General features: G+C 34.6%; 1 protein-coding gene across 1 annotated transcript in view; it reads right to left on the reverse strand.

Annotated features, from left to right (window-relative positions):
- Positions 1 to 12489, reverse strand: part of ZBTB41 (zinc finger and BTB domain containing 41) — a gene marked incomplete at both ends in the record, with an annotated part of 36952 nt that overhangs the window by 2162 nt on the left and 22301 nt on the right. Inside the window, 2 exons of the mRNA XM_079728483.1 lie at positions 6837 to 6925; positions 11542 to 11647. Of these exons, the coding sequence (XP_079584609.1) occupies positions 6837 to 6925; positions 11542 to 11647 (195 nt within the window). The remainder of the gene's footprint in view (positions 1 to 6836; positions 6926 to 11541; positions 11648 to 12489) is intronic.

Below are 12489 nucleotides of genomic sequence, written 5' to 3' on the forward strand. Positions count from 1 at the left end.
AAAAGACAAGTCATAGATGCAATAAGTTCTACACATCTTACAAAATACAAAAAGAAAGAAAGAAAAAAAAAAACAACCCCAAAACACATCTGGGCACACTATAATAAAACTACTGAAAATCAAAAACAGAAAAATCTTAAAAAGCAGCGAATTAAAGAGAGATTTCTTTTAAATGAGCAACAATAAGACTGCCAGTATATTTTTCAACAAACACTAGAGAAGGTCAAAGAGGAAAAAAATGACACATTTAAAATATTGAAAGAAAAATAAATGCTAACGTAAATTCTATAGTCAGTCAAATAGTCTCCATAAAGTAAAATAACATTTTCAGACAATCAAAACCTAAGAGAATTTGGTGCCAGCAGATATGCACAAAAGGGAATCCTTCATGAAGAAGGAAAATGATTCCAGGTAGAAGAATGGTCATGAAGGAAGGAGTGGAGAGTAAAGGGTAAATATGGTTAAAAATAAATGAGTTATTTAAAGCAAACAAACAAAATAATAATGTTTTACATGGTTTAAAGTATATGTAAAATTAAAATACATATAACACATAAAGGCTGAGAGAGATGAGGTGTTGTAAGGTCTTTGAATTGTCTAGAAAGGGATCAAGAACTAATTTAAGATACACTATAATAATTTAAGAAGAACACATGTTGTGATCTGCAAGGTGACTACTAAAAGAATACTGAAAGAACATACAATTAACAAGTAAACTGAAGGAAAATGGGTAATAAAAATACTTCATAATTACAAGGAAATGAAGACAAGAAAAAGAAAGCATCAAGAAACAGATGGGACAAATAGCATGACAGATTTGAACCCAAATAAATGAGAAATCATGTGACATTTAAATGAATTAAACATCCTGATTAAAAGAGGTTATCATAATAAAATAATACTCCAAAGACACACATCTTAAATACAGGACCATATAAGGACTGAAAGTAAAAAGGAAAAAATACCACATAAATATTATCCAAAAGAGAGCTGGTCCTTTATCCCAGTATAAAAAGGGACATTTTACAATGATATAAAGGACCATCAACAGTAAGATATAACCATCTGTACATAGCTAATAACACAGCCTCAAAATATATAAGGCAAAAAACTGAAGAACTCAAAATGAAAAATAGATAATTTATAATCAACAGTTAGGTTAGGGATTTTAACATATAGCTCTCAGTAACTTATAGGATAAGTAGACAAAAATATCATATTAGAATGCAGAATATTTGCATAAAATACATTCTCTGACAAAAGTGGAATTAAGCTAGACATTAACATAAAAATACTTAGAAATCCCCAAATATTTAGGAATTGGGCAATACAGTACAATTTAAAATAAAGCACAAATGAGAGAATAAATCAGAAGACATTAAAAACTATTTTTAACTGAATTCTAATGAAAACATAAACTATAAAATGAGGTGTGAACTGTAACTAAAGCAGTGTTTAAAATGTTTAGAAGTTTAAAATATGTATAATAAAAAATAAGAAATGCCAAATTTAATTAAGTTAGGCATCTATATAAAGATAGGGAAAGACAGAAATTAAACCCAAATAAAATAGAAAGAATAAAAAAGTGAAAAGCAGAAAAGAAATATACAACAAATACAAAAGAGAAAAAAAATCAACAAAATCTAGTAGTTCTTTGAAAGATTAATAAAATCCATAAATTTCTAGAAAGAAAAAACAAATTACCAATAGGAATAAAATAAGGTTCTCACTAAAGATCCTATAATCATTAAAAAGATAAATAATACAATACTCTGAATTTTGCCAATAGATTTTATATTTTAGATTGAATAAAATTCCTTAAAAATGAAACAAGAATGGAAAATCTGACAGCTCTGAAACTATTAAGGAATCTTTAATTGAAACCCTTCTCCAAAGAAAACAAGTTCAGTGGAATTTATCAGTGAATTCTTCCAAATAGTAATGAGGAAATAATGCCAATATTATATAAACTCCTCCAGTTAACTGAAAAAAGATGTATTATTTCCCAAATTATTTTTTGATGCCAGCATAGTCATAATAAAACCTGTTAGGGACATAACAAGGAATAAAAATAGACAATATGTCTCATGACCATAGACCAAAAAAAAAAAAAAAAAAACTCCAAACCAAAACAAAACAAAAAAAATCAATGTATTTTATCACAATAATAAAGAACAAATATATAATCACCTCAATAAAAGCAGGGGAAAATCTGATAAAATTCAACACCTATACATGAAAAATAACTAAACTAGGAAGAGATAGATGATAATTTCTTTATCTGAAAAACAGTATCTACAAAAATCTATAAAAAACATACTTAGTAATGAAATATTGAAAGCTTTTCCCTGGAGACAAGGATTTCCGCTATCAATATACCACTGATGATATGAACCAAAGCAATAAGGCAGAGAGAGAGAGAGAGAGAGAGAGAGAGATGTAAGGACTTAAAAAGGGAGAAATAAACTGTGATTATTCACAGAAGGCCAGTTTGCATGCTTAGAAAATCCAAAAGTAGCTAGAAGGTATTTGTGTTTGGAAATTTATAAGCTGTTTCTAAATTCATATGAAAACACAGAGGAAAAAGAATAAGAAAGACAATGAAAAAGAACAAAGTTGGAGGATTTACACTACAAGATATCAAAAGCCACAGTACTTTAAATGGTATAGTAATGGTGAAAGAATATACAAATAGTCCAATGAACAGAAGAGAGTTCAGAATCAAACCACACATATATGATCACTTAACTTAAAACAAATAGGCCATTGAAATGCTCTGAGGCAAGGATGGTCTTTCCAATAAACGGTGCTAGGGCCACTAGATAACCACATGTCAAAAAAACAAAGAACTTTGACCTTACCTAATAATAAACACAAAAATAAGATAAAGTTCATAATCTAAATATGTAAGTTAAAATAAATCATCAGAAGGTAAAAGAAAAAAATATTAATGACCCTGGGGTAGGCAAAAGTTTCTTAAAGGGGATACAATAAACCTAACTAGAAAGAAAAAACTTGATACAAGACTTCTTTAAAATTTGGAACCTTCAGTCATTGAAAGGTATCATTACTAGAGTGGAAAGCCCAGCCACAGACTAGAAGACACCTGTAATTTAGATATCCAACAATGAACTCATACCCAGAAAATAGAAAGAACTCCCATAAATCAATTTGAAAAAGATGGACAATCCAATTTAAGAAAATCAGCAGAAGAATGAATCATGTGTTCCATAAAAGTGAATATCCAATGACCAATAAGTGTATGGAAAGGTGCTCAATATCATTACTCATCACAGATATGCAAATTAAATCCACTTTGAGACAGTGCTACATATCCATCAGAATGGCTAAAAAAAGAGACACTATCAAGTATTGGTGAAAATGTGGAGCAACTGGAATTCTCATACACCATACACTACTGGTAGGAGTGTAAATTGTCACAATTACCTTGGAAAACTGGTTAGTAGTGTCTACTAAAGTAAAATATATGCATATCCTATGAGCCAGCAATCCCAGGGCTAGGCATGTACACAAGAGAAACGAATGCAGTGTGTATGAAAAATCATAGACAAGAATATTTAGAGCAGCTTTATTTATAACAGACCCAAGTAAACACAAACCAAGTGTCTATCAAAGTACAATGGATAAATAAATTTCGATATATTCATATGAAAATGAAAAGAAACAAACTGCTTCCATGGATGAATCTCATAGACATGATATGACTGAAAGAAACCAGACAAAAGAGTGCATACTGTATGATTCCATTTATATGAAGTTCAAACAGGCAGACTAATTAATGGTGACATAAGTCAAAATAATGATTATTTTGCAAGGAGGTTACTGATTGGGAGGGGCCAGGGAGGGTGCTTCTGGAGTTCTGGTAATGTCCTACATCCTAATCTGAATGGTGGTTACATAGAAGCACTCATTTATAAAAAGTCATTTGTGTACTTTATGTGTTATACTTCAATAAAAAAAAGCTTAAAAATTCTGCCAAGTCTAAAATCAAGCCCTAAATTTATCAGCTTTACACCCATTTTAGCTGAATGTATTACATCTCAACAAGACTACTGCTGAATAGACATAATTACTACTCTGAGGATTACACAAGCAAAGCACATAAGAGATGAGGATAAGACATTTGTAGAAAAAAATCTTATATCCATTTTCCAGTGAATTTCTCTAACTGTGTGGTTTGAAAACATACATGAGTTTAGAGGGTAGTTGTAGGAAAACATGATAAATTCATTCCTTGAAAAAATATTTATTAAGCACCTACTATTTACAAGTCCTGGGCTAGGCGCTGATCATATCTATTTATTTGAAGCACTTAAGGGTACTAACCTGGCCAAAACTAAAACCAATCAATTATTTGTACCTCTTCTAAAGAAGGAATAATGGAAGAGAAGAAGTCTGTAGGGAGTCCGGCAAGGGGATTCCAAAAAACACGAATCTAACAGTACAGACAATGCACTAAGGGTACCCGCACTAGAGAAAAGGAATCTGGGGAACACGATTATTCTCATCACCAGAGAGGTGCACTGTTAGAACAGGAAAGATGGCTCAGCATCCTTCACCATTTCCTCAGTAAATGATTCCATACAATTATTACCTAATTTTATTCTATAACTACATTTAGCAGTTCTCCTTCTGATGAATAAATTTAGCAACTCTGCTTCCTTGATAAGAGAAAAGGACACCTTGGCCAGCACACATTAATATCTCATTCTCTAGAAGGTGAATAGTAAGCTGACACTCTTTTGATTCTACTTCCAGTGGTTATTGAAGAACTCCCCAGAATACTTATAACTATTAGTGCCCAGATATAAAATTGAGTTTCTGGACCTGTAAATATCAGGAGTGGACTTGGGAACATAGCACCCAGGTGTTGGAACAGCTGCTCTGTGAAGTCCTGTTTGGGTAGCCTGCTGATCACTTTAGATCAAGGGGTGGCAAACTATAGCCTGAAAGCCAAATACAGTCTCTTGGCAGTTTTGGTATATAACGTTTTCTTGGAATGTGGTCACATTCATTTATTTATACCCTTCTATGGCTGCTTTCATGTTACCACAGAAAGTTGAGTGGTTGAGATGGAGACTGTCTGGCCCACAAAAACTTAAATATTTACTATCCAGCCCTTTACCAAAAAAGTGGGCTGACCCCTGCTTCAAATGATTTCTCCCTCTCATTTCATAACAGCCATAAGCTTTATCTTATTCTGTAACAGAGCTCATTTCCTCAATTCTCAATGGGCAGAGGGACTTGCCTCTAATTCCAACTAACTTTGAGATATCCAGAGATGAGAATTCCATGGTCATTTGTCATCAACTAATTACTACACATCAGTGTTTTCAAAAAACTTAATGCAGTTATAAAGCCAGCTCTTATTAACTTTCTCCTCTAGATAATTCCTGTAGTTTTACAATTCTTAAATCATCAGTGGTTACAAATTAACTTTTCGTAAGTTCACCATCTTTTTCAAATCATGAGTTTATTAGGCATATTACTTATAACTAGTGTAGAGACTAGCATTAATATAGTTTCCTCATTTTTTACTCCTATTTATATACCCCCCAAATTATGACTTTCTCATTTTGAGAGAGGTGTAATTTTATTTTTAACAGCAGTACTATATCAGTAATAAATTCTTTACTGAAATTCTTTGCTATTGAAATTGCCCAAATCCAGTTATTTCCAATTCTGATATTTATGAAATCAATTATTTTTCCCTACCAGAACAGCAGCTTGACAAAATCCAAAGTGAATATAAAGCAAAGCAGCCATAAATGCATTAATGTGTTTCTTTCTTAAAAAGAAGGAAAGAAAGCTTTAAAAATTGTTCATTTACATGAGAAGTCAAATAAGAACTACGACAACATATAGGAAACAACCCAACAAACTATGTTTCAATATATGGTAGCATTGCCAGGCAAAAAAGGAAAGATTAAGAAAATAACTTCTGGAAAGCAGCTGAAGCAAATCATTCTACTATAACTACCTATAAATCACAACAAATCATTCTACTATAAATCACAACTGACTATGTAAAAAGGAAAGCTATGCAACAGTAACTTGGGGGCTTTCCTGGTGGTGCAGTGGTTAAGAATCCACCTGCCAATGCAGGGGACACGGGTTCAAGCCCTGGTCCGGGAGGATCCCACATGCCACGGAGCAACTAAGCCCGTATACCACAACTACTGAGCCTGTGCTCTAGAGCCTGCAAGCCACAACTGCTGAGCACATGTGCCACAACTACTGAAGCACGCATGCCTAGAGCCCGTGCTCTGCAACAAGAAAAGCCACAACGAGAAGCCCGCGCACCGCCATGAAGAGTAGCCCCTGCTTGCCGCAACTAGAGAAAGCCTGCACACAGCAACGAAGACCCAATGCAGCCAAAAATAAATAAATAAATTAATTAATTAATTTTAAAAAACCCCAAAAACCGTAATTGGTAAGCAGGACAATGAGGTCATATTTGAATTATGCTTTTAAAAGAGAAGAAAATAAAAGAAATGTCTTCAGAGAGTCTCATAGATATAGAGGAACCATAAACAACCAGAAAAGGGGAAGATGAGAACTAAAAGTTGAATAAATTCCCTACGGAAAAATTTTTTCCCAAATTCTACAAAATGATATTCAAAAGTATTGAAGCTTACATAATATGGAATAGTAGATCAGAATATTGTCTGTTCATGACATCAATTTTAATAAGTAAAAATCTTAGTGGGGGGAAAAACAAAACAATTTCACCAAGAACAACAAACTATAAATGTCCATATATCACTTCTGAATAATTACACAAAAATATATACAAAATACCCATTAGGTTTTACCTGAATGTGTCCGAAAATGCATTTCCAGACTTGATTTGCCTTTAAAAATTTTCTTACAAACATCACACTGATGAAAGGTTGCTTTATATCTAAGAAAATAAAAAGGTTTGAGCTATAATTTTAATAAATAACATAATGAAAATAAGTTACAACTTCATATATAATTCTCACATTAGTAAAGCATAGAACTCCTAAATGAACATGGAAATACTTTTTAAGTATCAACCTTATCTCTGATTCTTCCTTCTCCAGTTATATTGAACAAATAAATCTATAAAAGATGTCCTTAGATTTTCAACTTTAAACTGCTTAATTTTAAGCTTTAAATCAGTAAACTTTTGTATTATTATTTTCTGTTAAAAAATACCAAAGGAAAAATTCTAGGGACAGAAAAAAAAATCAATGAGAGGGGTAAAGGGGGTTGACTACAAAGGTACATGGTGGACATTTTAGGGGTGATAGATCTATTCCATGTCTCAACTTATGGTAATGATTACAGGACTGCATGCATTTGTCAAAACCTGCAGAACTACACACTAAAAAGAGTGAATTTCTCTGTATATAAATTGTACCTTAGTTAAAATAGATGCAAAAATGAAACTGCAGCAGTCTCAAAATCTGCATTCATCAAAAGGCGACACTTTTCCTCGGTAGGTACGCTTTATAACAAATAAATATTATAAACTTAAAATAGAATAAATTTTACACCTAAGTAAAAAAGAATGAGATACCAGTCCTTTATTTTTATTGTCGATTAATAGACATAAAAAGCTATAAATTCCTCAGAAGTTAACTTAGAAGAAAAGTGTAGTGCCTAAGAGTATGTACTTGTGAGTTAAACAATCCTAAACTCAAAATTTACTTGTTAGGATTAATAATATTTGTAAAATGATTAGCATTTAAGTGGTAGTTACTAGGAAAGCCATATCATCTCACCTTGGAAGCAATTCACTTCTAATGAGTACACGGAAAAACAAATCAAACACAGGCTACCATAATGTTCTAGAAGACAGTTGGCCTTAACATATCCACTGAGTGTTACTGGAATGTTTAGCATGTTGTTACTAATATTAAATAGCAATAGTAGGCCTAAGGTTTCAAATGCCATTCTCACTTTTCAATTCATCCAACTCTACATTTACAAAGTAGCTACAGAGACACCATGCAAGGCCCTGTCTTCTAGGAACTTACTTCTACTTTATGAAATGGACATTTAAAAAGATAATTTGGATTTAGTGAACTGGGAGTGTCATTGATAAACTTAGCTAAAGACTTGCAACCTGTATGCCTGGCTTGTCTTATTCCATGTATATCCACGGTAATATAGAGATACAAACAGGGTTCCCAAGGGCACATAGAGAAAGCAGCAATGGTAACTCAACTAGGGGCAGTTTTGACCCCCCCTGTGACATGTGGCAATGCCTGAAGACATTTTTGGTTCTCACAACTAGGGGTAGGTAGGTGCTACTGGCCACTGCCATCTAGTGGGTGGAGGCGAGGGATGCTGATAAACATCCCACAATGCACAGGAAGGCCCCACAACAAAGAATTACCAGGCCCCAATGTCAGTAGTATGGTGGCTAAGAAATCTTGGTCTGTACTATGGACAGAGTGACATTTTAAACACAGATATGCTCAAAACACAAACTGTCTCACAGTCTATGTAGGAAAAAGATAAAATCTACAAGGACCTGCATGCGTCAGGCTCTATGTATATATCTCTCCATTCTCACACGGATGCTAAAGAGGAGAGATCTTCAGGGCAGGAGTGATACACAGTTACAAATAGAGCAGAGATGCCTAGTATGAAAGGGATTTAAACATGTCCACTGGATTTGGCAATAAGAGACTCATACTGATAGCAACTGGAGAGGGATAGTAAGGTCAGAGGTCACATCCCAACAGCTTACAACAGTGAACAGAAAGTGAAGGAGAGGATACTGAAGGAGTCACCATTTAGAAGAGACATTTGCAGATAACTGGCTGGGGGGTGGGTGCTAGTCCTCATCACTCTCCACATTCTCTCCTTGAATAATCTGCTTTTATGTGCTCACATGTAATTCTTTATACACAGCCTAGACTTCACTTCTGAGATGTAGACTACTATCCAGCTATCGGATTTTATGTTTCAGTGTGCACTGAGCATCTCAAAGTCAATATACACCAAACTCATCATCTCCCTATGTTATATTCTCTAACTCAGTGGCTGGTATCAATCAACCACTCACTTGGAAACAGGAATTCCTTGAAAAGAGGAATCACCTGTGACTGCTCCCATTCCCTCAATAAAGGCCTAAATATTGGTCAAATAAGTACCTTCCACTGTTCATTATTGACGCTACTGCCTAGTTTAGGTCCTCACCATCTTTTCCCTAGATTATAACAGCCTTCTAACTGGTTGATTTACTTGCCTCCAGATTTATCCACCACTAATCCAGCTTCCATACATCAGTAAGAGTGATGTACCTAAAATACAAATCCAATTGTGTCATCCTTTTGTTTAAAATCTTCAATGGCTTTTTATCTCTTAGAAGTAAGTGTTGGTTCCATGAAATGATCATAAGGCTCCATATTCTAGATCCACCCTTAGCAGCCCTGGCAGAGCATGGAGAATACAGATTCTGGTTCCACAAGTATCTAGGCCAGCAGGTAGGTCACAGGCCCTGCTGGTGGGGAGAGGATCCCAAAGCTCTTTCATAGGGTCTACGAGATCAAAATTATTTTCAAAATCATACTTTAAACATGACTTGCTTTTCTCACGATGTTGACATTTACACTAAAGAGCAAAAGGAACAGCGGGTGAAAGTGGTGGCGCCTCAGCTCTGAACGAGGTAGCGATAGCAAAACATACTAATGGTCACTGTACATTTTCACCATGATGTACTCACAGAAAGAAAAACAACTGTGATAAAGCAGTAAAATTGCTAATTTTATTAAAGTTCACCCTTTGCACTGTGGCCTTTCCGATAACCTCGTGATGAGGTGGGAAGCATGAAGCTCTACTGCACGCTGGGTACCCTGTGTGCTCGAGGCGCCTGCGAGACCCGCTGTGAGCCCAGGGATCCCTCCCCTCACGGAGCACCATTCCACTTGAGGAAACGGAAGTCAGAGTACAGCTGGACTTGAGTAGGTGGCAGACATTTTCTTGAAAATTCAGTGAAGTAATAAGCCTGTCACTTCAAGGGAAAAAACTGACAGTATTTGTTATCAATGATAAAGTTTGAGCTTTCAAGCTAATTAAGAATTTTGGAAAACTTGCATCTGCCCCCTTGACAGCTTCCCAGTTCTCCTTCTGAGAGACTGGAAGCAATGTTAACAAGTGTGATTTGTTGTTCCTGTACTGTGAAATGTGGTAACATTGGGAAAATCTGCATAACTCAGTGAACCCGTATTTTCCAAATGACAAATGCATATTACAGTAGATTAAAAATACACTTCAGAGCACAAGATAGACCAACAGACTGAATGGAAGAGTATGAAAGCTTCATGAATCTTGTTCCAGATTCCTCTTTGCAACTACCTTGAAGAAACTACCACTGGTTTAGTTTTGGTGTGGCAGCAAAGAGTAACAACCACAATTTTCTAAGAAGGCTTAATATTCCTCTACTCGTCGTTTTACCAACTATGTACCTGAGTGAGATAGATTTTCTTCATTTACTTCGAACAAAATAACACATAGGAGCACATACGACAATCCAACCATCTTCTATGAAGCCATTAAAGAGATTTACAAAAATGTGAAACAATGTCACTCTTGGGACTTCCCTGGTGGTTATAGAATCTCTGGAGCAAGTGAGTTTGCAGTTCTATTTTCCACCCACTCATACAATATGTTGAAGTTTTTATTTTCTACTCCAGACAGCATCATGTATATCTTTATATCCCAACACTTAGGAGCATTCCTTGTAACTAGTGAATACAAGAGTTCAATGACTACAATGAATACATTGATTCAATGAGTGTAACACTGAACAAAATCAATGAAAGAAACAATAAACCAATACATGAAAATGGAAAAAAGAAATACAAATCAACACTCCTTACTCTTCTTCAAATTGGCCTATCATTTACTACATTTACATATACTATGTGTACTTTGTTGATCATATCATTACACTAAGTTTCTTGACACCTTAGACCAAGTCTATTACTTACCATTTGCTCCAAGTACCTAGTCCAAGAACAGAACTTCTTTGAACATTTTAAACTCAACAACTAATCTCAGTTAAGCTTGGATATCTAAACTGTACTAAAAAGTTGACGTTCAAAGACAGTACATACCTCCTTCAAATAAAATACCATTTTAAATGTTTAGTGTGAATAAAAAGAGGTTTAAATTCTGACAACAAACATTTTCCAGTAATTGTTGTCATATTGACAATATATGTAGGCAGTATGTTTATTTATATTTAGCTCTCCAAGAGCCCCTGAAACCAAACATAAATGAAATCCCCAAAGAAAGACAAGATTTTATACTAGTCATTCACTTCAATGTCTACCTCCCCCTAGCCTTTGAATCAACCAAAAACAAGTAGGAAAAATATGCTACATTCAATTCCTTTAGGTCTGCAGAAAAGCTATAGAAGCTAGAGAAAAATTGCTGATTAACCCAACCTCAATTACATAAAATGAACAATGAGACACCTTTCCTCCACCCCAGACTTATCAAGGTAATGATGATGAGAAACTCTGCCTTTTCACTTACTTTTGCCACACTTTCTCTCCAAGGTGTACACTTTTGTAATGGACAGTGAGATGATCCCTACGACCAAAGCATTTTCCACATTCTTCACACTGATGAGCCTTCTCACCTTAAAGACCCAAATATTTTCATTATAAGGTGCATTTCAATTTTTTTTTAATCCCCAGAAACAAATTATCCAACAGTAAGATAACACGGTAGAAAACATATACCAGGAAGGTAAAGTCACCCTTTATCCGGGCTGTTTGCCTTATATTCTTACTCAAATATCTTCCTTCAATGACTCTGTACTTATTTTTATGGGTGTGAATCCTACTCCCCACTTGGAGAAGGAATCAGTAGCCTTTTGCTGTACACTTCAAACCCTGACTTTCAGTGTAACAGAGTAAGATAAATGAAAGGACCTCAAAACTCAGGATGTTTTTTAGGAATATGTAAGTCTGGATATCAAACACCTCAAATGAACGTACACTTAATCAAGATGAGGCTGTCTTATGTTTATAAAATGGACCTGAACATTTTCAGATCTTTGTGCTTTACTTTTAAAAGATTTTTCATCTGTGGGGATTTCTTACATTTGCAATGAGCCAAAATACAAATATAAAGGAAAATTCTAGATGAGTCCAATTTGTCATCTTTATTCTTATATTCAGTTACAAAGGCTTGGCCTTTAAAAACCAGTCTCAACTTAACACCTGTGTGCAATTAAACCATGTGACCTCTAGGATTAGGAATTTAGAATTGTCCTCCTGAAAATGGAAATGCGCAATTCCAGTGAGAAAGTCATCAGACCTTTAGCATCTCTTAAAAGTGGCAATAACAACCGCAACCTGCCTCATTGGGGTCATTTAAGAAAATGTTATACCTGTTGCATACTTTATATTTTAATTATGTTTAAAATAATAATAATAATCACCTGTTCTACTGGGCTCATAGAGATGGCTCTTTCCC

This window comes from Hyperoodon ampullatus (assembly GCF_949752795.1).
Source record: "Hyperoodon ampullatus genome assembly, chromosome: 2".
NCBI lineage: Eukaryota > Metazoa > Chordata > Mammalia > Artiodactyla > Ziphiidae > Hyperoodon > Hyperoodon ampullatus.